Source organism: Penicillium daleae, assembly GCF_028827525.1.
Source record: "Penicillium daleae strain IBT 16125 chromosome Unknown utg000002l_segment0_segment0, whole genome shotgun sequence".
NCBI lineage: Eukaryota > Fungi > Ascomycota > Eurotiomycetes > Eurotiales > Aspergillaceae > Penicillium > Penicillium daleae.
Window position 1 is genome coordinate 2,313,474 of NW_026623150.1, and position 24,516 is coordinate 2,337,989.

Consider the following 24,516-nt stretch of genomic DNA (forward strand, 5'->3'; position numbering starts at 1 on the left):
TCTGAGACTTCAATATATACCACAAGAGATTTCGGGGTTTACAACGTCTCCGCCTTCAAGGGCTGCCCATCAGCACCATACGCGCCAAATTCAGACTCTGCACCATAACCAATACAGCCAGCCCACTGATAACAATCTCATATTTAAGCTCCTCAGATAGCGCCCCAATGATTTCGAAAGAACCTACCTCCACAACCGAGAATACCTTGTTGTGAAATCGACAAAGAACATGATTGTCGCGCGTATTGATCAGCTTAAAATCACCCGTCAAAGCCCCTTCAGCTTCCCACCGAAGGATCGTACCACGCAAAGAAATGCTCTCAAAGTTGTAAGTACGCGAGAAGATATCGGGTCGTCGAAGCAGGGCACCATGACCACAAATGGAGAGGGTGACTTCCGTACTCAGCTTTTTGAACGATGCTGTGTACAGGCTTGACTGGTTGTCCGAGTTGTGCTCGTCGTTCATGACATGACTGTTTTGGTGCCTTACTAGTTGTATTTGAGGCGTTTGGCGACAGACTTTAACGGTGGACAATGGTGTGGAGTCGTCCGAGTCTAGTAACGAGAGGAACTTGCCGCGATAGTGGATATGAATCATCTGAACAGCAATTGACATATTGATGAAATGAAGTTCAACTTCGGGTATGGTGAAGATGATCGGATCAACTATGGAAACCCAGGATCGATTTATCCTCGAGGAGAGTGAGGCAGCTTTTAAGTATGTCACTGCTCCAGTAGTCCTTCATGGGAAGTTAGTCTTAACACTCCTCGCTTCCAAACCAATGATTCTCATGGGGCCTCAAGAAAGAAGCGTATCAATATGCAGGGCATGTGATTGAATTGAGATATGATTGGTGCTGGTCCTTCCCCAAGCGAACAGGCCAATGAGGATATTTGGAGCAGATGGCCCCCACTGCAGACTGCAACCACAGCCTCGCCTCGGGATAAGCTGGGCTGATCCTTGAGTAGTAATATACCGACCTAGGAGATGTCAATATTTTGTATCTGATTGTTGCTCACTCACCCAAGAACATCAAGGACCTTTCATATGGGTCCAATGACATGGAAAAAGTCACGGGGACGAAGTGGGTGTCTTACATGCAGGTAAGCTATAGCAATCGAGAGCAACAAGAGAGGAAATAAATAATCGGCAGAGTCCGAAAAATCAAATGTGATGAATTCCGACCATCATGTTATCGCTGCACGTCGACTGGTCGTATTTGCGACGGCTACGAGCAAGAGAGCCAAGCTGTCCGCGATGCTGCCATGAGACGAAAAGGCAAGAGGCTGCTCATGCCCCAGCAACCAGCCACGGAGAGAACTGCTCTTTTCATTCGCCCATGTCAATTCGTATGTCTTTCAAGTATGCCGATGGTCGAGGGCCAGACATTCGCGTTTTTCCGAGAGCACACGCTACATGAAATTCCTGGGTGCTTCGAGTCTTCCAATTGGGAATCGCTTGTGATGCAACTTAGCCACTCTGAGTCATCAGTTTGTCATGCTGCAATAGCAGTCGGTGCGATGCATCGTTCTATGAGAGGACAGTGTCCTTCACTGCAGAACGATAGTTACCTCGATCATGTCAATTCATTCGCCGTCAAATATTATGTCAAATCGCTCAATCATCTCCGAAAGCGTCTGAGTGGTCCAGCGGACTCTGAATGTGAGCACGTCGCATTGGTGACATGTTTATTGTTCATTTGTTTCGAGATGCTACAGGGAAACAGGCCAGGCGCTGTGGCCCATCTTCGAAATGGGCTTCGCATTTTGTTGACATTAGGTTCTCATACCATGCACCTCGAACCTGAGATGAACAGAATGTGGCTCCGCGATGAATCTCGTTCCCATGTATCCACCCTTGATCAGCTAAAGGTCATTTATGCTCGTTTAGATTACGAGTCCACGATGTTTGGAGAACGGAGCCCCAGTATAACCCTTGGTTACCCTCGTGATGAGATCGGCCCAAGTTCTCAAGTACCAAGCTCTTTCATGAATGTTGCGGAAGCCAGAAAATCTTTGGACATCCTGTCAAATGCTGTTTATTGCTTGCGGAGTGAGCTCCTGCATCTGGCTGCTTTAGAAATGGGCAACGATATATATGAAGACTGGGCTGTTCGTTATTGCATAGCCTATTCGCGAATCCGGACAGTGGATCTATCCAAACACGCATCGCTTTTGCAGCAACAATCGTGTCTCAAGTTTAGCCTGGAACGTTGGGCCTTTTCCTTTAAAGTGCTCTCTGGCAACCTTGAGCCTCGGCCAGCAATTTTACTCGAGATGCGGCACTTTTATATCTACTTCTTGATTTGCACTATTCGCGACACCCATGAGGACTCTTGCGATCATTTTGACCCTCTTTTTCAAAGGGTGGCTGACCTCGGAAATGAATTTGTCAATGCTAACGGCAGCAAGAGTGCAACTAGGCCCAAACTTACATTCACCCTAGAGTCGGGAATCATCCCTTCTCTTTATCTAGTGGCCATGAAGTGCCGCAACTACAAGATCCGACATGAGGCTATCGCTCTGCTTGATCGAACTCGATGTCAAGAGGGGATGTGGGAAGCCGGCTTGATTGCTCGTTTTGTTGCAGAAGTGGCCGACTTGGAAGAAGAAGCAGCCGACACTCAAGGGAGAGAAGATTATAGCTTCAATACTTGCATTCCCGAGTCTGCTCGATTCAGTGATGTTGTTATTGCCATGTCTGAAACTCCTGGGCATGGTCGTTTGGTTTGTGCGCGCTATGCTCACGAGTCAACGGGTGAGGTGAAATTTTCAGAGAGGGCATTTCAATTATGATAAAATTTGGTACAATGTAGCCTGGCGATAGCAGCTGAGATTAACATCAATATCTAACTAGTTTTGAGAAATCAAGTGAAATCTAGAATCCTTGGCCATCCAATCTATATTATACCCGATAATTGCTGCATTCACAACATGGATCTTACCAAGAAAGCACCAATTATCTTGTCTTGTCCTTCATATCTTACCGTTCAGCCAGGACAGCCTTGAACCCCAGTCATACTCGGATAACTCAAGGTGCTGTCCCTCAAATGGTGGAATAACCCATGGGAATTGCTCTGGCACGAAGCCATCTGTGGTCACCCCGTTTCCAAAGCTCGCATACTTCTCCGCCGGATTTTCGTACTCCAAATCGAAGTCTTCCCAACGCACAATCTCTGTTGCAGCATAGTAATGAAGCACTGTACCAGGCCATGGAACGATAACCTTTCCGCGGGAATTTTTGTCTAGCAATAATCTGTGAGTCCGTGGTATTGAACCGACATGAGAAAAGGTTGAAAACATACACCACGAATTGCAAGGCCCTGACCATACCATATGGGACATTCTGGACTGAACCCACTGATTAAACTCTCTTTGAGCCTGATATTTGACACAAACTGATCTCAGTCTATCTGTTTGAAGTCGTGACAAAATTCGAGTCATGTAGCTCCCCGCTCGCTCAATTCCAGGTATTGCAGAACCATTCACAGGGCAAATTGGCGGATTGAACACTGAGTTCCATCAATAAGCAATTTATATGCATGAAAGTTGTTGAAGCTTACTTACCGAAAAAATTCGGAAAACCAGCGACCATCGCGGCCATATAGCTTTCACAAGGTCCCTCTGGATCCCAAGCTTTGGATAGGGACTGTTCCGCACGGCCAACTACAGGGAATCGAGGTCGATACGGCTCAAATCCAGTTGCATAAACAATAATGTCGCACTCAATCTTCCTCCCAGATGATGTAATGAGGCCATTATATGCCAGTTCAGCGATCGAATCCCTCAAATATTCGGCGTTTGGCTTTTGCAGTGCTTCCAAATAATGACCACCCGGGGTGAATCGACGACATCCTGCCTCAAAAGTCGGTAAAAGAGCATCCAGAAGTTTATTATCGGTAATTTTCGACTTCATGAAAGACTCTGACAATGAACTGAACTGAGCTTGAGACTTGGTGCCTTTCCACAGGCCTGTAAAGCCAGACGCTAGCTTCTTCTCTAATGCGATCCGAAATTCGTAGTATTTTGAAGGGCTTTTATGTAGCGCGTTCTTGTGCTCGGAAGAGTCTTCATAGTAGTCAGCTAGCTATTCTGAGCGGCATAGCATCATGTTTATACATACACAGCCGCTGAACAGCACCGTCTTCGGAGAAAATATGCGGCACAATCCATGTTGGCCCTCGGGCAATATTAATGATTTCCGAAGCAACTATCAACGTGGCTCGTCAGCATTTTTCGGAATCCATATCAGTGGAATCCGTACTGTCATACCTGGCTGCAATGCTGCTGTACATTGGACACTACTAGCGCCATTTCCAATAACAACTACACGCTTCCCTTTGACCCTCATTTTGGTCGGCCAATTTGCTGTGTGAACTTGTTCCCCTTGGAATTTGTCCTGCCCGGGGATATGAGGGATCTTGTAGTTATTGAGTCGTCCAACAGCATAGACAAAGACGTCAGCCCAGATGGTATTTTCATCGGCTGATAGAACATTGCGGGTGACGATTTCCCACTTCGAGAAATTCTCATCCCAGGTTGCAGAGACACACTCTGTGTTCAAACTCATGAAGCGTCGAAGATTATGTTTGTCCACCACATCTTCCAGATACTGGTGGATTTCACGCGCTGGAGGGTATAGCGAGGACCACAAGGGGTTTGGTGCCCAGCTAAACTGGTACGTGTGAGATGGCACGTCGCATGTACATCTGGTTCCGGGTTAGCAATGGGAGCTAGAAATCCTGGATGTTCAAATAAGGACAACCGTCCCACCCTGGATAGTTATTGAGATACCACGTTCCCCCGAGACAGGGATTGCGGTCAAAAATTTGAAGGTCAACACCCTCTAATGAAGTTTTCACATCATGAGCAAATTGAATCCCTGAAACACTGTGAAAGTTGTTAGAACAAAATGTGCCATCGGCCCTTGCTTCACATACCCTGCACCAACCACAACTACTTTCAGCGGTCTAGGAACGAAAGCACTCGGCACAATGTCTGTGAAAGTCATGGTCTGGGTTCGTCTGACAACTAAACCACGAAAAAAGGATAAGGATACAAGTACCTAGATTTTCATCGAGATGAGAGGAACTTGTCGCTTTTAGCGTTTGAGAGCTCACATTATTTCGCTGAGGAGGCTCGGTCGCATATGACTTGCGAATGCAAATAAGAGTTGATATCATAAGGGAGTCTTCAGGACGATCCTGCATGTAGTCAAGTACTATTGTTCTAGGCCGCAGATCAGTAGTTTATCGGATGGTAGGTGGCGCAACACTATCTTAGACTGTGAGAGTCTGGTTACACAAGGACTATCCAGTCAAGGGGTAGCCTAGCTGCTTTCAAGGAAGTCCTTTCGATCGTCAACCACTCAAGAAGAACCGAGGCTGGGGGCTCAGTACGGCTCAGCCGTTGATCGGCAACTTAGAGTTCTCAACCGATCTAAAATTCAATAGATCAAGATGCACCACGCTCACATGGGTAGCAAAGATACAGTTCTTAGCGCTAGTTGCTTTTTCCGTCCCATAAAACACATACCTTGAGAATATTTGCAAATTCACACGCTTATCTTAGCCAGTAAGCATTTTTCGCCTAGAACACAATAAATCGGTAGATATAGAAAAAAAATCAAGTGTTATCCATACCCATTCAAGGGTTGTGAACCAAAGAGGAATCTCTTCCCATCGTTGGCTAGGATATGGCATCACGTGTTGCTGGACATGCAATCTCACCCTTGCCTTGAACGGCGCTTTTGCATCCTCGCCTCGTTTTGATTTTGTATGGCCCCGGCATCCGGAGAATCAAGGTTGGCTCTAAATCACAAGGGATATTCTGCAGGCCTCAAATGGCCCAAATTAAATCCCAGATAGGTTGTGCCAACTAGCCACAAAGCGAGATCTTGACCCCTACTGACCACATGTACGTTGTGGCCCACGAGACTGTAGATCGCACAAACCACTGGTGTTCCTACTAAGCGGCCCCTTACAAATACCATATTTGTAAGGGGCCAGTTACGCAAATTCCCTGGTTAGTTCAGTCCAACTTGGCTGGCAACCTAGTCACAGCATTCAAAGCACTGTCCTTATAGGAGACTCCATGTCCAATCTTATCATTCTGGAGCAACTCCATCAGGCCGCGTCAGAAACCGATGCTTATTCCAGATGATCGATTGTAGCTTCTGCGCTTTCCAGGGATACCCACTTTGTCAGAAGCTCTAGGTTACGTGGAAAATTGCGAACAAACGCGCGAAATATATTCTTATCGACACCATCTTTTCATCACTGATTCATCCAGAATTAACAAAAGAACCTCGCTGATTGATATCCTGCCGCAGATTGAAGATAATAGACGGTTGTTAGACTTATTTCGATGATGCAGAAAAAGTAACCATGGGTGTAACTCAATTGTTTCCATTGACTCATTGCCCCTGCCACAGAACCAGTTATACTAGTCCAAATCTGGTATAGCGCAATCGCGTTGATCAAACGAGATCTGGGTGGGTTGATCAATTCTCCGAGTAGCCACTCGAGGAACATCATGAAAACATGCACATTCGTGACAGGTAACCCGAATAAGGTCATCGAAGTCAATGCCATTCTCGGTGACTCGATCCCAATCCGGGCCCTCGCATTGGATATTCCAGAGATCCAAGGGTCGCTGGAAGACATTGCACGCGATAAGTGCCGACGGGCTGCTAAAATGGTAATCAGATGGCTATGAGACTGTGATTATTTTTGGATTTCACTGACGTCTTATCCGTCGCAGGTTAATGGACCAGTGATTGTGGAAGACTCGGCGTTGGAATTCCATGCGATGAATAGGCTTCCAGGGCCATACATGTAAGGTATGTCTCTGACCTCAATTGCCAGACATTACGCTAATTGATCTCCCTGATGGCAGTAAATATTTCCTTGAATCGCTTGGAAATGATGGGTTGAACAAACTTCTGGCCCCGTACGAAGACAAAAGTGCGGACGCGGTCTGCACTTTTGCCTTTTCCTCAGGGCCCCCTAGCGAGCCCTTGATCTTTCAAGGAAGACTTCAAGTGAGAGCTAAGATTTCTGGTGGCTTCAATTCGAACGATATACTGACTGAAGTTACAGGGCAAGATTGTTGCTGCGAAGGGACCACCCGTATTCGGTACGTGCTTCTCGAAAAACTCCTATAGATCACTGTGGACACAGGAACTCACATGTGGACAGGATGGGAACCAATCTTTGAGCATGGAGGGGAAACTCTCGCGGAGATGGCCCATGATAAGAAGGTAGATTGATTCCCGGTATGAGGAGTATTCAAGTCATTTCGAACACTAATGTCGGACAGAACAAGTTATCTCATCGCTATAAAGCCCTGTGCAAGTTCCAAGACTGGCTGGCGAAAGGGAGAATTGAGGTTTGAAAAGGGAAACTTTCCCCGTCCGAACCATTCAATGACCAGGGATCTAAATCATATTTAAAGGACAGCTATAGATCCAATGGTTTTACATGAGATCTTCGCATAATGAATCTTCTAATTCACATATGGCCTTGTTCAAGTCAGTAGAATTAATGTGTACTGAGTATTCTTACAAACCAGCTTTAAAAGTCAACATCCAAACGGGCGATAATTCCCGGTCGTCGGGGCAGTTACCCCGCGCCACGTCTCATTTCCTTCTCCACCAAGCACCTTTGGACTTACCCATTCGATCGCGTCTCGGCGAATTTGCGCCTTTTCAGAAGTCTAGGATTTGGCAATTTAGCTCTTCTGATTCTCCCCCACAGCTGGTAGTGTTATGTGGAGGTGGCGATCAGCTGCACGGTGCGCCCGGCGCCCCAGATGGGCCTCAAACTGTGATCATAACTCACGATTCAAGGATCAGTGTGGGGAGACCCAGCGTCGTTGCTCAAAAAGGGCTACAACAGTATTGTCTCCCATGACCAGGAAAATAGTTTGTACTTGATGCCAGCTATACACTCCCCCATGACGAGAGGGGAGATTCTTCCCCTCCAAGCCATCCCCCACGGGGCCCAACCCCAGAGGATTAGATTCAATCTGGCTGGCTGGCCCAGGGTTTGATAACCGATCGTCAATACCCCGTCCCCAGGGCTAGTGAGATACGGCTCCAAGATGGGCAACTTTCCCCGCGGACCTCTACAGGTGGAGCCTTCCCCAGCCTCAGGGTCCCATATTCGTGTCCCAGAGACTCCAGCCCGATTCGGGGAATCTTTCCAAACTGTCATCAGGACTTGATAGAAGCACGAGGATGTATTTTTATATCTGTGGGGTCCCAAGCCTGTGTGATTTCAAATTTCAGTCTCTACTCTAGGAGTCAATCTTTTCTCAACCCTGCTGCCTTATACACCTCCATATCTATACGCCCTGAAACAATCTATGGACTAGAAACCTCATACACAATGGCTTTCTCCCAATTATCCCAGTGGAACATTCCACAAGAGCTCCTTCAGGAGATATCAAAATATGCCACGCCGACTGGCATTGCCGACTATACAGCCTTGGCCATCCTCGCCGGCACAGGAGCAACCTTCCTCTCGCGAGGAACCCTGTGGGATAAGCCGGATCCATATTACCACCTGGCGTTTGAGAGGCCCCAGCTGAAGATTGGTGGCCAAGCCGGAGCAAATGCCAACAAAGAAACAAGGAATATCGCCCATAAATTGGAGGAGACTGGGAAGAACATTGTTGTCTTCTGGGGCTCACAGTCTGGTACAGCGGAAGGCTTTGCTCATCGGTTAGCCAGGGAAATCTCTGTGCGCTGGGGCCAGGAGACCATGACGGCAGATCTTTCAGACTACGATCCTGCTACGATTGCTGAGATCCCTGACTCAAAGCTGGCCATCTTTATCGTATCGACCTACGGTGAAGGTGATCCAAGTGACAACACTGCTGATTTTTGGAGTTGGATAAACAAGGCCGATAGTGTTTCTCTGTCCAACCTGCGTTATGTGGCCTTTGGCCTCGGAAACTCCAACTACAAGTTCTACAATCGCGTTGTGGATGTTATCGTTGAGGGCCTGGACAAGTTTGGAGCGAAGGCTTTCATGGCCGTCGGCAGAGCCAATGACGCCGAGGGCGCCACTGAAGAGGACTTCATGGCCTGGAAAGATGACTTGTTCGCTTGCTTCCGGCAGCAGTTCGGCTTCCAAGAAGTTGAAGCCAAATACATTCCAAGCCTGACGGTTGACGAGGACGAGTCCCTTGAGCCCATCGACTTGCACAATGGAGAGCCCAATAACCAAATCGATGGACTCAAGTCCGCTACTCAGTCTTCGCCTGTTCGCACATTGAGCATCACCAACTCCAGACAACTATTCACTGCATCTGATCGCAACTGCCTGCACATGGATTTGGACCTGAGCAGCCAACCCGAGTTGACCTACAAGACTGGTGATCACCTTGCCATCTGGCCTGGAAACCCTGACGTCGAGGTTGAGCGCCTACTTCAAGTACTGGGTATCTCGTCACGGCGCGACATCCCCCTCATCATCAGGTCCGTCGATTCGGCCACCAAGATTACGATCCCGACGCCAACAAGTGCTATTGCTCTCTTCCGTTACTATCTTGAGATTTGTGCTCCGGTAAACCGTGACAATGTGCGCGATCTCGCCCAATTTGCGCCAACCTCCGAGGCAAAGGCCTACCTGACCAAGCTTGGGCAGGACAAGGACTTCTACGCCGATTTCATCAACCGCACCCACCTCAATCTCGGCCGCTTGTTGCAACTTGCATGTCCCGACCAGGCCTGGTCTAACCTTCCACTTGCATACCTTGTCGAGACGATGGCTCACATTCGCCCTCGATACTATTCCATCTCCTCGAGCAGTGTCGTCTCTCCTCGTAAACCCTCTATAACTGTCATCGCCTCTACCACCCCACTTCAAGACAACACTAACGAACTCGTGCACGGTGTCACATCCAACTATCTCCTTGCCATTTCCCAAAACTCCCGCTCCCAGCTTCACCCACATGGACTGACCTATCACCTCAATGGCCCTGGCGACGCTCTTGAGGGTGGCAAAGTCTTTGCCCACATTCGTCGCAGCAAGTTTAAATTGCCCATCACAAGCAAAACACCCCTGATCATGGTTGGCGCCGGTACAGGTCTAGCACCTTTCCGCGCATTCCTCTCCGAGAGATGCCAAGTACAAAAGATTGGCAAAGAGATTGGACAAATGATCCTCTTCTTTGGGTGCCGCAATCCGAATGAAGATTTCATCTACCGGGATGAGCTGGAGGAGATGCAGAAGGTTCTTGGTGATAAACTGCACCTAGTGACGGCTTTCTCAAGAGAGGAGGGCTCACCACGGAGATATGTGCAAGATCATGTTTCGGAACTTGGTGATGAAGTTGTGAAGCTCATTGACGAAGGTGGGAGCTTCTATGTCTGCGGGAGGGCCGGCATGGCGCGTGAAGTTGAGAAAGCTGTTGGTCGTGCTATGAAGGTTGCAAAGGGATGGTCAGACGATGAAGTAAATGACTGGAGTAAGGCTGTTAAGAAGAAGAATAAGTGGCAAGAGGATGTTTGGGGTTGATGGGTGTTCTTCCTTCAATGTTATGAATTTAGCTTCTATGAGATGGCATCTAGTTAGATTGGGCAGAGCTTGGAGTAAATTGGTGATCAATAAGACGGCATCTATTTTTCGAATGACGAGAATAGGCGCCGTTTCCTCTGATATCGTATTTCGACAACTGACCTCTCGGACCTAAGCAGCTAAGCCCCGCCTCCCAGCCCTGGCCATGTACCTTAAATCCGCCAGCCCTTTTTAAACCCCGAGATGAGATGAGGCCCCTTGAGGATGATATAGAAAAACAAATAATTCCACCGCAGTGCTGGCCTATCTCTCGTCTCTCAAATGCAACTAGGTTGCCCCGCTACTTTTCATTATAACCAGCTACAAACTGATAGGATAGATTCATGATGACCACATCCTCATCGGACATCGTGCTTATTACAGGCGCAAATCAAGGCCTCGGCTTTGAGCTCGCCCGACGCCTTGCCTCTGATTATCCTGGTTACCACATTTTGATGGGCGCTCGCGATATCAGCAAAGGGCATGAAGCTGTTAGCAAGTTAAAAGCTGAGGGACTTTCGGTAGATGGAATCACTATCGACGTCACAGACGAAGACTCCATCAAAGCCGCTGCAACAGACGTAGCATCAAAGTTCGGGCGACTAGATGTCCTCGTGAATAACGCAGGCATTGTCGCAGAGGGCAAGATGCCTCCTGGAACCAGCTTGCAGGAAACCTTCCGCGCCTGTTTCGACGTCAATACATTTGGGTCATTTCTAGTGACAGAAGCCTTTGCGGCTCTTTTGAAAAAGTCGCACAATCCGCGCGTGGTCTTCATGTCTACCGGACTGGGATCTATCACCGACCGTCTGAATCCAGATGATCAATGTGCGGCTTTCCAGTTTCCAGTTTATCGCAGCAGTAAGGCTGCGCTTAACATGATTATGGCTCACTACGCTGCACTTTATGCAAAGGAGGGATGGAAAGTGAATGCAAATGACCCCGGATTCTGTGCAACGAACTTGAATGGCTATCGAGGCTGGAATACGCCGGAGAGTGGAGTTGTTAACGCTTTGCGACTGGCGACTTTGGAAAAGATGGACCGTCTGGCACTTTTACTTGTACTGAGGGACCTGTGGGTTGGTAGTAAAGGGTATCATCATGATCATCATGTGTCGACAGAATCCCTCTAATTGCAAGGATTATTATGGAAAATCATGAAAACAATGTGCAAAATCTCGTTACTTGTATTTACACCATACTACGTATTCAATGAGGCTGATCTATCTATCATCAGGTCATGTCCGAATTCATCATATCACTGCTTAGCCGCGACTGGGTAGTCAGTGTAATGGAAGGCATTGTCCTCGAAGGGTCCATAGAAACGAGTACGATCGTACGCGGCGAGCGGGAGGCCCTCCTTCAGTCTGTCGACTAGGTCGGGGTTGCTGATAAAGTACCGACCATACAGAAGGGCATCGTATTTGCCAGACTCGACCACGCCCCACGAGTTCTTATCGTCCCAGCCGCCAGCAGAGAAGAAAGGGGTTGAGCCGAAGATTTGCCGAAACTTTTCGAGGGAGACGTCGAGCAAACCCCAGCTCTTGAGGAAAGCATCCTTCTCCTCATAGCTGAAGATTTGTTCAAAACGCTAGTTCTGTCAATAAAGGTCGATGCATATGATAGAAAAGAAATCTTACTGGTTCAATGAAGCTGACATATGAGAGACTCGGATGGGCCTTCTTCAGGCCTTCGCAAAGATAAGTCCAGGTCTCAACACGCTGCTCGCCGCGGGCCTGATTGAACAGACCAAACGGCGAGAGACGAATAGCCAGGTTCTCCTCGCCAATGGTTTTTGCAAGTCCATCCATAAGTTCAAAAACGAACTGGCAGCGCTTCTCAGGGGTACCGCCATACTCATCAGTTCGCTTGTTAATATTGGAGCTAAGGAATTGCTCAGGAAGGTAGCCATTTCCAGCGTGGATCTCCACACCATCAAAACCAATTTCCATAGCGGTTTTGGCCGCAGCACAATAGTCTTGGATGGTTTGCTTGATATGCGCCACGGATAGCTCGATCGGCGGGTGATTCTCGTATGGCACGGGCTCGGTGGAGCCAACGGGCGGGTGCGAATAACACTCCGTGGGCGAGTCCCACACACTAGCCGAGGGGCACACAGCAGGGGAGCCAGTCATCTGGGGGATCGTAGCACGGCCGGCGTGCCAGAGCTGACAATAGACGAAGCCCCCCTTGGCGTGGACGGCATCGACAACCTTCTTCCAGCCACTGGCTTGCTCCGAGGTGAAAATACCGGGGACACCCGGCATGCCATTGCTCTGTGGAAATCACATCAGATGTTTAGAAATTGGAACTGCAACGGAGCAACTTGAGCCCCTTTATTTGACACAATAGAAGGGGCATATATGATGGGGCTCGTCATGCAAGATATACACAGCTTTGGTCTATTTACCTCGAGAGAAGGAGGGATACCCTCCGAGATGATCAAGCCGCCCTCGGTGGCACGCTGAGAATAGTAATCAATCACAAGATCACCAGGAATCCAGACACGGTTTGGAATATCTGCCGTGCTGATAGGGTTTTCCGGCACTCCGCGGTTACGGGTCAAAGGCGCATGGATGATGCGGTGGCGGAGGGTAATGTTTCCATTAGCAATGGTCAGGGGTTGGAAAAGAGCCGAGTTCTCGGGGCCAAGATAGTGGATAGTCATGACTATGGCTTTATTTGGGCTAAATTTATGTGGAGGAATATCAAATAACAAATGGAGGAGAAATGGGGATGATACGGAGAACAAAACAATGGAAGGCCGCTGGCCCCCTTTTTGCGTTTTCACTATCTCACAACCCAATACTCGGAGCGTGTTGTTAAACCCGTCAATTCGGTTAGATCGAGTTAGGGCTTCTGGTGAGACATGTGCCGTCTGACAAAACGACGGTGCAATTTAAATGTGGGACTTATAGTTTCTTGGGGCCTTTCTAGCCATGCTGTAGCCTGTGAGGTTAGAAACGGGATAATGACCCACTTGACCTTTCCATATAGAGAGAATAGGGTGTAGAATATGGAGACTCGTGAGAACTCAGGAAGCACCATGCTACCGGAAACCGCCGCGTAATTGACTCCGACTTCCGAGCATGGCCCAAGTCTAATGGTTGATTCACCAATCAAAGATGGCAATTGCTGAAGACTGGGCGTCGGAACCCAGCCGCCTGGAAGTCCTGGACTATCGAGCGTATGGTCAATAGTGTTACTTCCCCGGCACTAAACAACCCTTTGCCGCCTTCAGGCATTTTGCGAACGCGCGAACTGCAAATGGATCCGTGGGATCGTCGAGGCTTGACCGCCGTCATTTTCTTTTATGTGTCCAACGACTCCCAATTTTTCATTTTTCACCTGCAAGCAATAGTATTGTGTGTGTGACTCTGGCGTCAGCTTCAACATGACTACGAGTCACCCACAGGATGTCTATCACACAGTCAATCTGGTGACGCAATGTCTGTGCATTCCGATGGTTACGATATTTGTGGCCTTGCGCTTCTATACCCGACTCCGGTTCAAGCAGAGCCTCGGAGTTGAAGATTGTGGGTTATGCGTTCTGGAATGTCCTGCAGGGTACTTTGGCTAATCTATATCGTCTTAGATTCTTGCGCTGTGGCTTGGGTATGACTTTCATTATACTAACTATACTTGGCAACCATACTGATAGCATTTCGCAGGCATTGTTTATGGGATACTGCGCCATAGGTATTGTCGGTAAGTGTTGAGTATAGACTAGGATTGTTCGAGACATATCGCTGATTCTATCCAGTTGGTAACTATGGCGGAGGTTATCACTTCGACGAGTTGAGCCAAGAGACCCAGATCCAATACAAGAAGTTCTGCTATATCGCCACCATCCTCTACTGCCCGATGGCCCTCTTCGTCAAAATCGCCCTCCTAGCAATTCTGACTCGCATATTCGCTCCTTACCGTGGCAAAGTGTGGTTCATTTACATCCTACTCGGCTGTCTTTGCACTTACTATATCATCGCCCTCATCATCAAGATTCGCATGTGCTATCCCATTCCTGTCTACTGGCTAGGAAAACTTCCGAATGGCGAGGGCTCATGTCTCGATCAAACGGCCGCCTTGATTGCCGACTCGGTTATCAGTGTTGTTAGCGACCTCATCATCCTTGTCCTGCCCTTGCCATTGACATGGTCACTACAAATGTCGCGTAGTCGCAAGCTTCGGGTGATTGGTCTTCTCGGTGCTGGAGGTCTTGCGACTGGGTTCAGTGTGTACCGATTGATCCTGGTCCTGAAGGATGGCAAGTCCTCGGATATGAGTATCGTGTTCATGTGTGTCATTATGTCTGGGTAAGCTATATTCACCTCGTCGCGGAAGGTTCACAACTGACAAATTTTCTAGCAATGCCGAGGGTGGTGTTGGATTGATTTGCGCATGCCTTCCTGTTCTCAACGTCCTCTATGCCCACTACCGGAAAGAATACTCATCTCAAAAATACTACAACCAGAGCTCTGATATTCGGCTGGGGGAACGCAAGTCGGGGAACAACTCTCAGTCCGCCAGCCGGTTTGGCAAGACGCCAAACTTCGGTGATCAAAATGATCAAAGCCATCTGATCTCCTTCGCTGGAGCTCCGGATGCAGCTGACTCGATCTATAATGATGATGGGATTAGAAAAACGGTTGCCGTGTCACAGACCGTAGAAAGTGCCGATGGCGATAGTCGATGACATCACTGAAGGGTGTAAGGTAAAAAAAAATATTCCGAGATACCAAACAAATAGTGCTATTTAATGTTGACCGATTTTAATTTTTATTGAGACTTTTATTACGTGACTGATTATCTCATAGCAGAGTTAGGATCGAATAATCCAGAATGATGCCACAGTCCATCCAGGCCAGCATCAAACCCAACAGACCAAGAAGCGTCGATAAACGGCCACTGAAACATGTCTGTTTCTAGATCAGGATGGCTTCCTGCAGCACTCTGATCCTTTGAGAAGAATCCCTCTTCGGCGTCGGGGCCAGGTGATGCAACTCTATGTCCATGTGCTTGGTGTGTGCTTTGTAATTCTCGACCCTCTGCAGTCATTGATCTGGTCGTATGTAGCTCTCGACTTGGACGTGATCGGATGTCACCATATTCGTCCAAAGTGCCTGCCAACGCAAACCGCCTTGGACTGTGGATGCCCGATTCGGGGTGTGCCTGGGTACTCTTGACTGTCTCGTAAAATCGGTTCGCTTCTTGCACAGTTCGCCACTGCGGGTTGTTAGACAATCTGCCCGATCGTAGTGAAGTACAAGGGTCATGTCTTACCCAGCTTCGACCAACCGGCCACAGTGTACTCAGTCGTTCAAGGTACATCATATTATGGGTCTTCTCATCCTCTGCTCGATCGAGCCCTCCAGGGTATCGTTGTGGTACGATAGTGCCATACATGTTAATGTGCGCAGCAACGAAAACACTAAATCCTGAGTATGGGGTTATCACGGATGCCTCAGAGGCCTCAAGGGCGGATAAGATGCTGCTGATATGTTGTGCAGCCTCAAAAAGTTGTTGAATCGTGTCGGGATGATATTGATCATCGTCGGTCATATCGTGAAAAACGTCGGAGTGAGGCTTGAGATTCGAAAGAAAGCGATCACGGTGGAGAAAGACGATACTATTTCGTCAATATTAGCAGAGTTCTCGGGTGCGGTAGAGTATATCCATAGCATACCTCATGAAATAGAGCAGATTGATGTACGCAAACAGTTCTCCATACCCCAGAGCTACATGAGCCTGTGCGCTGGTATCAGGATATCTAACAGTCCTGTCTTGTAGGGACCGCCATTCATCCAGCTCTGCCTTCAGCCTATGCCAAGTCTTATGAAGTGGTGATGTGGACGACTCGTCCGAGTTGAAAGATGCCAGAGAGCGCCGATGTTCGTTGGCAAATCTGAGGATCCGGACAAATATATCGAATCCTCTAATTACTATCGTCAAGCCGTTTTCGATTGTCAGATTGTTTGCCTGTGGACATTTTCTGTTCATATCGACGGGCATCAGCCTCCTCTCTGGCACTTGGTTGAAGGTGAAGTCACGGTCACTGATTGGAAGTGGAACGGAGATCTGAGAGAACGATAGAGCGAAGTGTTGCCGAGCACCCGAACTCAGCTCACAGTCCTGCGCGAAGCAGCACCAATATGTACGAACGAGCTGCTCGTATTGTGTTTGTGATGCATGGAATTCATGTGGACTGTGCTCCATACTGTCATCTGCCATCTTGAGAAGTGACTGAATCATGTATGTGGCCATTCCTAGAGAAGTCAGAATCCCACCCGACAAATTTTAGACATGTCCCTATCTTCTATACATACCGCTATACATCCAGGCCTGATACGGCCTGCCAGTACCCCACTCATAGAATGAAATCATGACCAAGGACTGGGCGAGATAGAGCGAAGGAGCCTCCATAACACGGTGCGCAAGATGTTTCTGTGCATACCCCGCATACGTCTCCTCATCTTCCAAACCATCATCACTCATAAATCGAACGCATAGCGAGAGAAGAGACGCAATGAAAACAGAATCAACTGACTCAAAATTCGACGAGACATCCGAGATCAACGAAGGATAATGCAAAAAGTTCGCAATCGGGAATTTCTTCCGATAAGTCTCGATCGCGCTGATAATAGTCGATGCAGACAAAGACGAGATTGGGTCCTCCTGGATATCTTTGATAATGCGAGACCTTCGACGACTTGTATCGTGGTCACTATGGAGCGCGGGTGATAGAATAGCTGGGGCTTTTCGCTTTCGCGAGGGCCCTGATCCAACTACGCTGCCGCCTTTCCTTGGCCTTGATTCCCGAGGGTCTGTCAAAGCGCAGTCATCGGTCTTGGTCTTTTGACATCTTCGACAAGGAGGGGTTCCTTCATGCACACATTTGACCTTGGCCCGCCTGTCACTGTCAGATAAAGGTGTTGATTCCTTCTGGGCAAACATACCGGCAAGCATCACATGATATGGATAGCCTCATTGGATGGTTTGGGGTCTATTGTGAGCAAGCGTTGGTCTGCAAGTCACGCCAGATCCATCAGGCAGGTTCAAAGGTATTTAAGAAGATCAATCGCGATGGAGGTCTGCTTTCAATGGGTTATTGCCGTGAGGGGCGAGTAAGAAGGAGAGAAGCACCAGGGAGGATACCCGAGAATTCAGGTGTCGAGATTACCCGATACCAGTGCAATGTGAGCCGGTCATGTGATATGTCCACTGTCCGAAAGACTAGACTACCTTACGTAAACCAAAAACGCATTTCATGGGGAATTTAGTAAGAGTGAGATCTGAATTAGTCTCTATTAGGTATGCTTAGGTATCTATATGCAACGCTTCTAATCAAAGCCGACATCCTTGTTCGTCACCGTCCACTGTAGCACCGACGCATTAAACTTGTCGACCTGCGACTCGTCCGTAGCCCAAGAAGTGACAATCCTCACCACGACTCGTCCATCATCCAAATGCTCCCAACTATAGAATCGGAATCTGTCCTGCAAGGTCCGGATCAACCGTTGCGGAAGAATGACGAACACTTGATTGGTCTCCGTCTCCGCAGCCAATTCATACCCCAAAGTCTCGAAGTTGGCCGAGATCTTCTCCGACATGGCATTGGCATGAGTAGCCAGAGTGAAAAATAGATCATCCCGGAACAGCTCCATGAATTGAACACCCAGGATACGGCCCTTTGCCAGCAAAGCACCATGCTGTTTGAGATGGAAGACAAATCCCTCGGCGAGAGCTTTCTTCACGATGATGGCTTCGCCCATAAGCGCACCAGCCTTGGTTCCACCAATCCAAAAGATATCGGCGAATTCAAAAATATCTCGGAGAACCATATCGTTCTTCTTCGAGCACAAAGCGGTTCCGATTCGGGCTCCATCCACCAAAAGCAAAAGATTCATTTCTTTGCATAGCGCCGAAAGAGTGCTCATTTCGCGCTTGCTGTAGACAGTCCCGGTCTCCGAGGCATTAGAGATATAAAGCAATCGAGGCTTCGCCATGTGTGGGAAGAACTGATTTTGCTGGATAGCTTTTCGGAGATTTGTCGGCGTCATCTTTCCATCGACTGCGGGGACAAGGATGAGTTTGTGTCCGGTTGCTTCAATCGCACCAGCCTCTTTAGACGCGATGTGGCCAGAATCCAGAGTAATTACGGCCTCATATGGGCGGAGACAGCTGGCGATTGAGATAAGATTGGCGGATGTTCCACTAGGGACGAAGAAAATATCTGCCTCGTCTTCGGTACAATTAATCCTTTGGCGGATCAATTGTCTGGCCTGGTTGGAGTAATCATCATTTCCGTAGGAGACTTGTTGTGTTGAATTTGTCCGAAGAAGAGCCTCCAGAATTTGTGGATGAGCTCCCTCGCTATAATCATCCATGAGGCTGTATGGAGGGCATGCCTCGTCTTGGCAAAGACTGGTTGAGGGCATCGTTTGCTGCCACTGTTCCCCGTTTGAAAATAATTAAATTTCGAGAACAAAGCTTGTATGTGGAAAAGTGATGCGACTGGATTTTTGCTGGAAATCAAAATCCTCTTTGGTGGCGATTTGAGTCACCCAAAAGACCTAAATAGAATCGGCGGGAATAAAAAAAAGAGGGAAGGAGCCGGGAATAGGATCTCGGGAATGACAACCGTGTTATTCCCGAGACCCGCGATCCGGAAATCCCTTGCAACCCTCTCCAGGTTATTCTCATGTAATCGGTGGGCCAGAACCAGCAAGTGCATTTTTCAACCCAACAAAGTTGGACCTCCTGATCAAGCTTGCATGCTAGGCAGGTGTAGGTTTCATTGAAGACTAATGGAATCATCAAACCGGGTGGGTTACCGGAAATCCGGCGGCTGCGTTGACGCCTTCCTGTGTAGCTCTGCAGTGGTCTCCTCACGGAAGACCTGGAATGAAGCGTTAGTACAACATCGAGGGGCATGGATCCCTTGATCAATAGATGCCCCGCAGCGGGCAAAGCGGGCAAGTAGGTCCACTAAGGTTATTCTCGGGGTTGCGTGGGCGCAACTATCCCCCTCAATGGGTCCAAAACAAACGTGGGAATCAATATCAAATTGTTGACACGCAAAGAAATCCAACTGAAACGCTGTATGGATCAGCTGAGACACATGACCATATTGGAGGCTATATACCGATGAATAAAAAGCACGCCATACCAGTGTCAACCACTAATGTACAATAAACTCCCGCAACCAATGCATGCACGATAGTAAGTCAAGGCAACAAATCACCGCAAGAAATTCAATCAGCTGTTTCTGGTCGAAAATGAGCCTCTTAATCAGGATATCTTGCCTCCATGGGAACACGCTGGTATAGCCGGACCCGCCAGCCACGAATCAGCATAAAGCTCGCCATGATACCGCTCATCAAGGCCAGAAGCAGGACCAGGGCGAAGAGGCCTCCAATACTTCGCATGGTCTCGTATGTATTCATCAACATCAACGTGGCCTTGCGAATCTGAGCATCCGCTGGATCGTCCGCGGTCGGGAGAAGATCCTCATCACTGGTCCAACCATCTGCCGTGGTACTACTGTCATCCTGGTGGATGGTTGCTGGATTATTTGGTCGAGGACTGGAAGAATACCCGTTCCATCCGGAGGTCTCCCAGTTGGGGAAGCTAGTGCGGTGCACTTTGGATATACCGAAAGCCTTGCCATCTCGGTCGACAGCCTCGACGGTAACCCAGTCGAGATATCCCTTCGCGATGAACATGGTCTCGAACTCAGTCTTCGAAACATTCCCGACGAAGACAGGCTTGTCGAATTGGGATGCCTGGGCGTAGAAGTTCCAGTAAGCGATATCAGTTGCACCATTCCAGCTGACCCAGAATGTAGTGACCAAATTCGACTCGTCAGTACCGATCACGGAAGAGACAACGTCGGGTGGAGTGTGAGGGCGACCAGTAAACTCAAACTTATAGGCACGGTAGTTCGAGTAGCGAGGAGAGGTGAATCGGGCACTCATTAGGGGATCGCCCTCGACCGAGAACTCCGAGATATAACCACCTTGGCTCCAGCACACAAACATGTTCTGGTTCGGGAGCACTTGAGAATTGCCACGAAGTCGAGTGAGATCGCCATCCGGGCGATTATAGCGACGAAGCACTCGAGCGGTCATGGGGAACGTGCCCGATTCCACCTCGATGATCAGAGCGGAGGAAACCTCCTCCTCGGCATATTCCTCGTCGGATGCATTGTTTAGGAAAGAAATGATGTGGCGAGTGCCCTGGGATTCCAAAAATTTGGCGTCGTGTTGTTTCGAAAAGGTGAAGTCCTGCTCGAAGTCGCCGTTATGCTGGCCATTTAATCGCCATATAATACGGCCGTCCACACCGGAAATTAGGTAGAGAGTATTGGTGAAGCGCATAGAAATCAGGTAGTCGCCGTTGTCGTTCTTATCGACTGAGTTGATATGCACGTAATCCCAACCAGGTGGACCCTCCACCGCCGAGGAAGGACCATAATGAACGGTCTCTGCCAAGGGAATTTGGTTGTACGATCTCCACTCATAAGTCACCTCGGCGGTATTCAGATCGATCTCTGCGAAACCGCCAGTCTCCAGCCATGTCTGTTCCTCGGGACGACCGAATTCAGCCAGGGAAATCTCCTCATTGAGATAGACCGTCGCCAGGGCAGTCTTTCCGTCTTTGAGGACGTTGAACTCATGGATGTCGAAGAGGCCTAGGTCTTGCCGGAGAGGGACCTTTTTGAAGACCTCGTAGTTCTTATCCAGAATCATTCCATATCCACGTTCGCTTCCGTCGATTGTATACTGCAAGATTAAGGAGATATGTGGTTCATTGCCGATGCTGTGAATAACCTTGAAATCGAAGACATTGCGGTTATCGAACACCGGCGATCCGGTCCAGATGAGGTGCTGTCAGAGGGAGAAATGGAGTCAGTCGAATCCTCATGCGGTGATCACGCGACCAGACAATCTGTTCACCGACAACATACCCCATCTTGATCGTAGATATGCGGGCCAACCTGGTACTGCTCGTACAGGCTGGTCGGCTCATCCGGGGAGATGTGCAAATATGGCGAGACAAACCAGTAGCCCGGCGCGACACGATTGCGGTCCTGGTAGGTGATGTCGAATTTGACGGCCCTCACATCCGGAAGCTGGACAAGAATACGAAGATTAGCCGATCCACCATCCAATTCTGGGCACAAACACGAAGGGCCAGCGCCACTCACGGTCACAAAGGACATCAAATCATCGTCGGAGTACCAGGCAGCGACATTTTGCAGGCACAACAACAACAACAGACCGAACCCGAGCATGGTGGTTCAAAGGAGGGACGTAGTTAAAACAGAATTGGCCATGAAGGAGAGTAGGAATGGCCAAGGGAGGAGGGCCCGGTCGCCAAGCAGATAGAAGAAACCGAGGGGGCCTGCGGTAGGCGAGGGAGGCGGGTTGAAGGCCAGCGGGACTTTGGGGGCTCGGGAGTTGGGAGTGGTTGGTGGACAATAATTGGAGACCCCTGGACCCTCATGGGTCCGGTCCAATCAGGGGGTCTCGACAAGCATTGGCTTTGGCCCTGATGACGCAGCCTTCACCATTGGTACCTGAAGGTGTGAGATCTTGGTTATGAAGGAACTATGGACTGTTCAAAGCCTGGTCATAGCAACACGGCAGCAACACGGCATCTCATAGTCCACAAAAACATAGGCCACGAGCAAACCAAGGCCTTGTCAGTCCCGCGTCGCAGGTTTCCCTACGCGTAACCCCCTTAACTCGTGTATGCAATCATTGCCCCCTTTGGTTAGATTCACGCGATACTGTATATGCACCAATATACACAGGATAATGTCCGCCGGGTGGGGCTTTCCTGTCTGGGCTGCCGCCGCTTTTATAGGGGCGATCAGGCGCAGGATCAGTGCAGGATCACTGAGTAAATGTCAGCACGAGCTCATGCTCAGTAAGCTGTTCAGTGCAGTCATGTGATCGATCAATGATTTTCTTCCAGCCCATGTCAGACTATGTCCAAAAAGGACATGCCCCCGCAGGGTCATCTATTCTGTGAAAACTAGCGCGTAATGGTACGTGTGAGGTCCCCCCATTCTGGAGGTCTCCTTTAGTCAAAAAACTGCGCCATTAACCCCTAACCAAATTACAAGTGAGGTAGACCGTACTATAAAATCAATCGGGCAGCGATTTAATACTTCTACGTGGATTCTCTAAAGGTCACTGAGTTCTGGCTTACGTTAATCATAACCTGGTTCTAGAGCAAAGACGGGAGCTTCCGGTATAAATCGCGCTTGCGGAGCTCTGCTGGCTGATCCAATTGTTCTGCTAGGTAGGTGAATTCTGCAAGGAAATCGCCGAAATCTTGCTGAGGGTCTATCTTGAGAGCGAGGTACTTGTCGCGGGCTATCTGCTACTAGTTCGGGTCATGGAACGGACTCTGTAGGTAGTCGAAAACGTCCTGGACGGTCTAGGAGACAGAAACCGCGTCTTCCTGCATGCGAAGATAAATGTATCTTAGAGCTTTTCTTTCGTAGCGACTGCTCACGTACGCGAACTGATGCGCAGCAGTCGGATAGTGGTCCTCATTCAATAGCAGCCTGCGCTTCACTTTGGCCTTCTAGTCTTTGAACTTTACTTCTTTGCCGTCACTAAACATCGGGGGATCGGGCATCTTTGTTGAATTCCTGGGGCTAGTCTGGAGAGATGGAGCTAGGGGTCCGCGGTCGTCTACTCTCTGATTTGTATTAGTAGCTGATAGGCCCATTAGGCGCATAACGGTCATAAGACTATCCCGCTCACTGCGAAGAGTAGTTACTTCCTTACGAGTATCATCTAGTTCAGTACACAGGTGAGCATTCTCTTCCTCCATCTGCTGGTCTTAGGCGGATGGGGTCACCCAGCTCTCCAACGTAGTCAGTCGCGCTCACGTAGGTGGATAACTTCTTCAGCATGCTCCAAGTCCTTTTATTCCTGAAGCAGTCTTCAGCTCATCGATCTGTCTCTGTCGCTGTGTACCAATAAAATCTCAGTAACATCGAAAAAGTCGTTGCTATGGTCGCGCCATACTCAGAAAAGGCGAGTTGTGAATCTCAGCCCAGGGAACTTCTTACACGGCCGACCTATGTTCTGGTTAAGTGGAAAGATATCCTTCCCCAACATCTGAAGCACTCTTCTCTAATGGGAGATTCTGAAAGCTCCATTTTGAAGAGCAAGCTTCTGGGTGCCGTTCCAAAAAGGAATAGAGTTACTCTGAGGGATTGGATTGAAGGATTCCGCGGCCAAAATGAAAGTAGATAATCTGAAGCGTTGGGGACGAGGATGAGCGCGGCAAACTTCGATAATATCGACCGGCCATGGTAATTTGGGAATAACTGTAAAGTAACATGAAACAGGCGATGGTTTTGCCTCCTGTTACGGCATCAGAGGGTTTGAACGATTCTAGCAAATCTTAACCATCGGCTTTTGGGTACAGTAACTCCCAGCATAATTAAAATCAATTTGTAGTGTACCAACTGTCTGTTCCTCAAGGAGATATAGTGTCCTGTAGTGATCCTCTACTGAAGTGTAGCCACACATAAATGTGAAATACGTTGCTATGTTGCCATCCCCTGCAATGATATCAATGATGGCGGATTGACCAAAATCAGTTTCCCACTACTCTCGCCAATTATTTCTTGACCCCTGTATTATTCGAAATCTCTTTTGGAGAAGACAAGAGTTGGACTAGCGGCTTGCCCAAACAAGATCAATTGGCGAGAATCCTCCAGGTGCAAGTGCGACTTCGGCAATCAGACTATCAAGCATATCTTACTTGAATGTCCGCTCCTAGATAAGAAGCCTATGGTGATGCGCAACGACCTAGCCAAGAGAGATATATCCATGACCGTTGGCTGTGATGAGCTGGTCCGACAGGTTGCTGTACCCCCGATTGTCGCGGATTTAATGATCCAAACATGGCTCCTAGAACAGTT

At 48.6% G+C, this 24,516-nt stretch overlaps 11 protein-coding genes across 11 annotated transcripts; 5 read left to right on the forward strand and 6 right to left on the reverse strand.

The window, feature by feature from the left end:
• Positions 1-38: 38 nt before the first annotated feature.
• Positions 39-616, reverse strand: N7458_001833 (uncharacterized protein; the record flags this gene model as incomplete). The annotated part of the gene is made up of 2 exons (XM_056905216.1): positions 39-125; positions 188-616. 2 exons carry the CDS (start codon positions 614-616, stop codon positions 39-41), a joined length of 516 nt encoding a protein of 171 aa, XP_056769323.1.
• A 1,175-nt stretch (positions 617-1,791) lies between these two features.
• Positions 1,792-2,796, forward strand: N7458_001834 (uncharacterized protein; the record flags this gene model as incomplete). Its single annotated transcript, XM_056905217.1, has 1 exon — positions 1,792-2,796. The coding sequence occupies one exon, from the start codon at positions 1,792-1,794 to the stop codon at positions 2,794-2,796; it is 1,005 nt and encodes a 334-aa protein (XP_056769324.1).
• Positions 2,797-2,976: 180 nt separating this feature from the next.
• On the reverse strand, positions 2,977-5,011 carry N7458_001835 (flavin-containing monooxygenase; the record flags this gene model as incomplete). The annotated part of the gene is made up of 6 exons (XM_056905218.1): positions 2,977-3,245; positions 3,568-4,068; positions 4,124-4,210; positions 4,273-4,709; positions 4,774-4,890; positions 4,941-5,011. 6 exons carry the CDS (start codon positions 5,009-5,011, stop codon positions 2,977-2,979), a joined length of 1,482 nt encoding a protein of 493 aa, XP_056769325.1.
• Positions 5,012-6,534: 1,523 nt separating this feature from the next.
• On the forward strand, positions 6,535-7,395 carry N7458_001836 (non-canonical purine NTP pyrophosphatase; the record flags this gene model as incomplete). The annotated part of the gene is made up of 6 exons (XM_056905219.1): positions 6,535-6,699; positions 6,763-6,836; positions 6,898-7,042; positions 7,101-7,137; positions 7,200-7,261; positions 7,321-7,395. The coding sequence occupies 6 exons, from the start codon at positions 6,535-6,537 to the stop codon at positions 7,393-7,395; spliced, it is 558 nt and encodes a 185-aa protein (XP_056769326.1).
• Positions 7,396-8,390: 995 nt separating this feature from the next.
• N7458_001837 (NADPH cytochrome P450 oxidoreductase family protein) lies at positions 8,391-10,526 on the forward strand (the record flags this gene model as incomplete). The annotated part of the gene is made up of 1 exon (XM_056905220.1): positions 8,391-10,526. One exon carries the CDS (start codon positions 8,391-8,393, stop codon positions 10,524-10,526), a length of 2,136 nt encoding a protein of 711 aa, XP_056769327.1.
• Positions 10,527-10,912: 386 nt separating this feature from the next.
• N7458_001838 (carbonyl reductase) lies at positions 10,913-11,698 on the forward strand (the record flags this gene model as incomplete). The annotated part of the gene is made up of 1 exon (XM_056905221.1): positions 10,913-11,698. The coding sequence occupies one exon, from the start codon at positions 10,913-10,915 to the stop codon at positions 11,696-11,698; it is 786 nt and encodes a 261-aa protein (XP_056769328.1).
• A 125-nt stretch (positions 11,699-11,823) lies between these two features.
• On the reverse strand, positions 11,824-13,233 carry N7458_001839 (alkene reductase; the record flags this gene model as incomplete). Its single annotated transcript, XM_056905222.1, has 3 exons — positions 11,824-12,156; positions 12,206-12,841; positions 12,976-13,233. 3 exons carry the CDS (start codon positions 13,231-13,233, stop codon positions 11,824-11,826), a joined length of 1,227 nt encoding a protein of 408 aa, XP_056769329.1.
• A 726-nt stretch (positions 13,234-13,959) lies between these two features.
• On the forward strand, positions 13,960-15,258 carry N7458_001840 (uncharacterized protein; the record flags this gene model as incomplete). The annotated part of the gene is made up of 5 exons (XM_056905223.1): positions 13,960-14,101; positions 14,161-14,180; positions 14,237-14,273; positions 14,329-14,878; positions 14,931-15,258. 5 exons carry the CDS (start codon positions 13,960-13,962, stop codon positions 15,256-15,258), a joined length of 1,077 nt encoding a protein of 358 aa, XP_056769330.1.
• Positions 15,259-15,368: 110 nt separating this feature from the next.
• N7458_001841 (Zn(II)2Cys6 transcription factor) lies at positions 15,369-17,550 on the reverse strand (the record flags this gene model as incomplete). Its single annotated transcript, XM_056905224.1, has 5 exons — positions 15,369-15,788; positions 15,846-16,191; positions 16,249-16,828; positions 16,889-17,472; positions 17,519-17,550. 5 exons carry the CDS (start codon positions 17,548-17,550, stop codon positions 15,369-15,371), a joined length of 1,962 nt encoding a protein of 653 aa, XP_056769331.1.
• A 352-nt stretch (positions 17,551-17,902) lies between these two features.
• N7458_001842 (threonine aldolase family protein) lies at positions 17,903-19,000 on the reverse strand (the record flags this gene model as incomplete). Its single annotated transcript, XM_056905225.1, has 1 exon — positions 17,903-19,000. One exon carries the CDS (start codon positions 18,998-19,000, stop codon positions 17,903-17,905), a length of 1,098 nt encoding a protein of 365 aa, XP_056769332.1.
• An 849-nt stretch (positions 19,001-19,849) lies between these two features.
• N7458_001843 (uncharacterized protein) lies at positions 19,850-21,858 on the reverse strand (the record flags this gene model as incomplete). The annotated part of the gene is made up of 2 exons (XM_056905226.1): positions 19,850-21,451; positions 21,532-21,858. The coding sequence occupies 2 exons, from the start codon at positions 21,856-21,858 to the stop codon at positions 19,850-19,852; spliced, it is 1,929 nt and encodes a 642-aa protein (XP_056769333.1).
• Between the last annotated feature and the right edge of the window lie 2,658 nt (positions 21,859-24,516).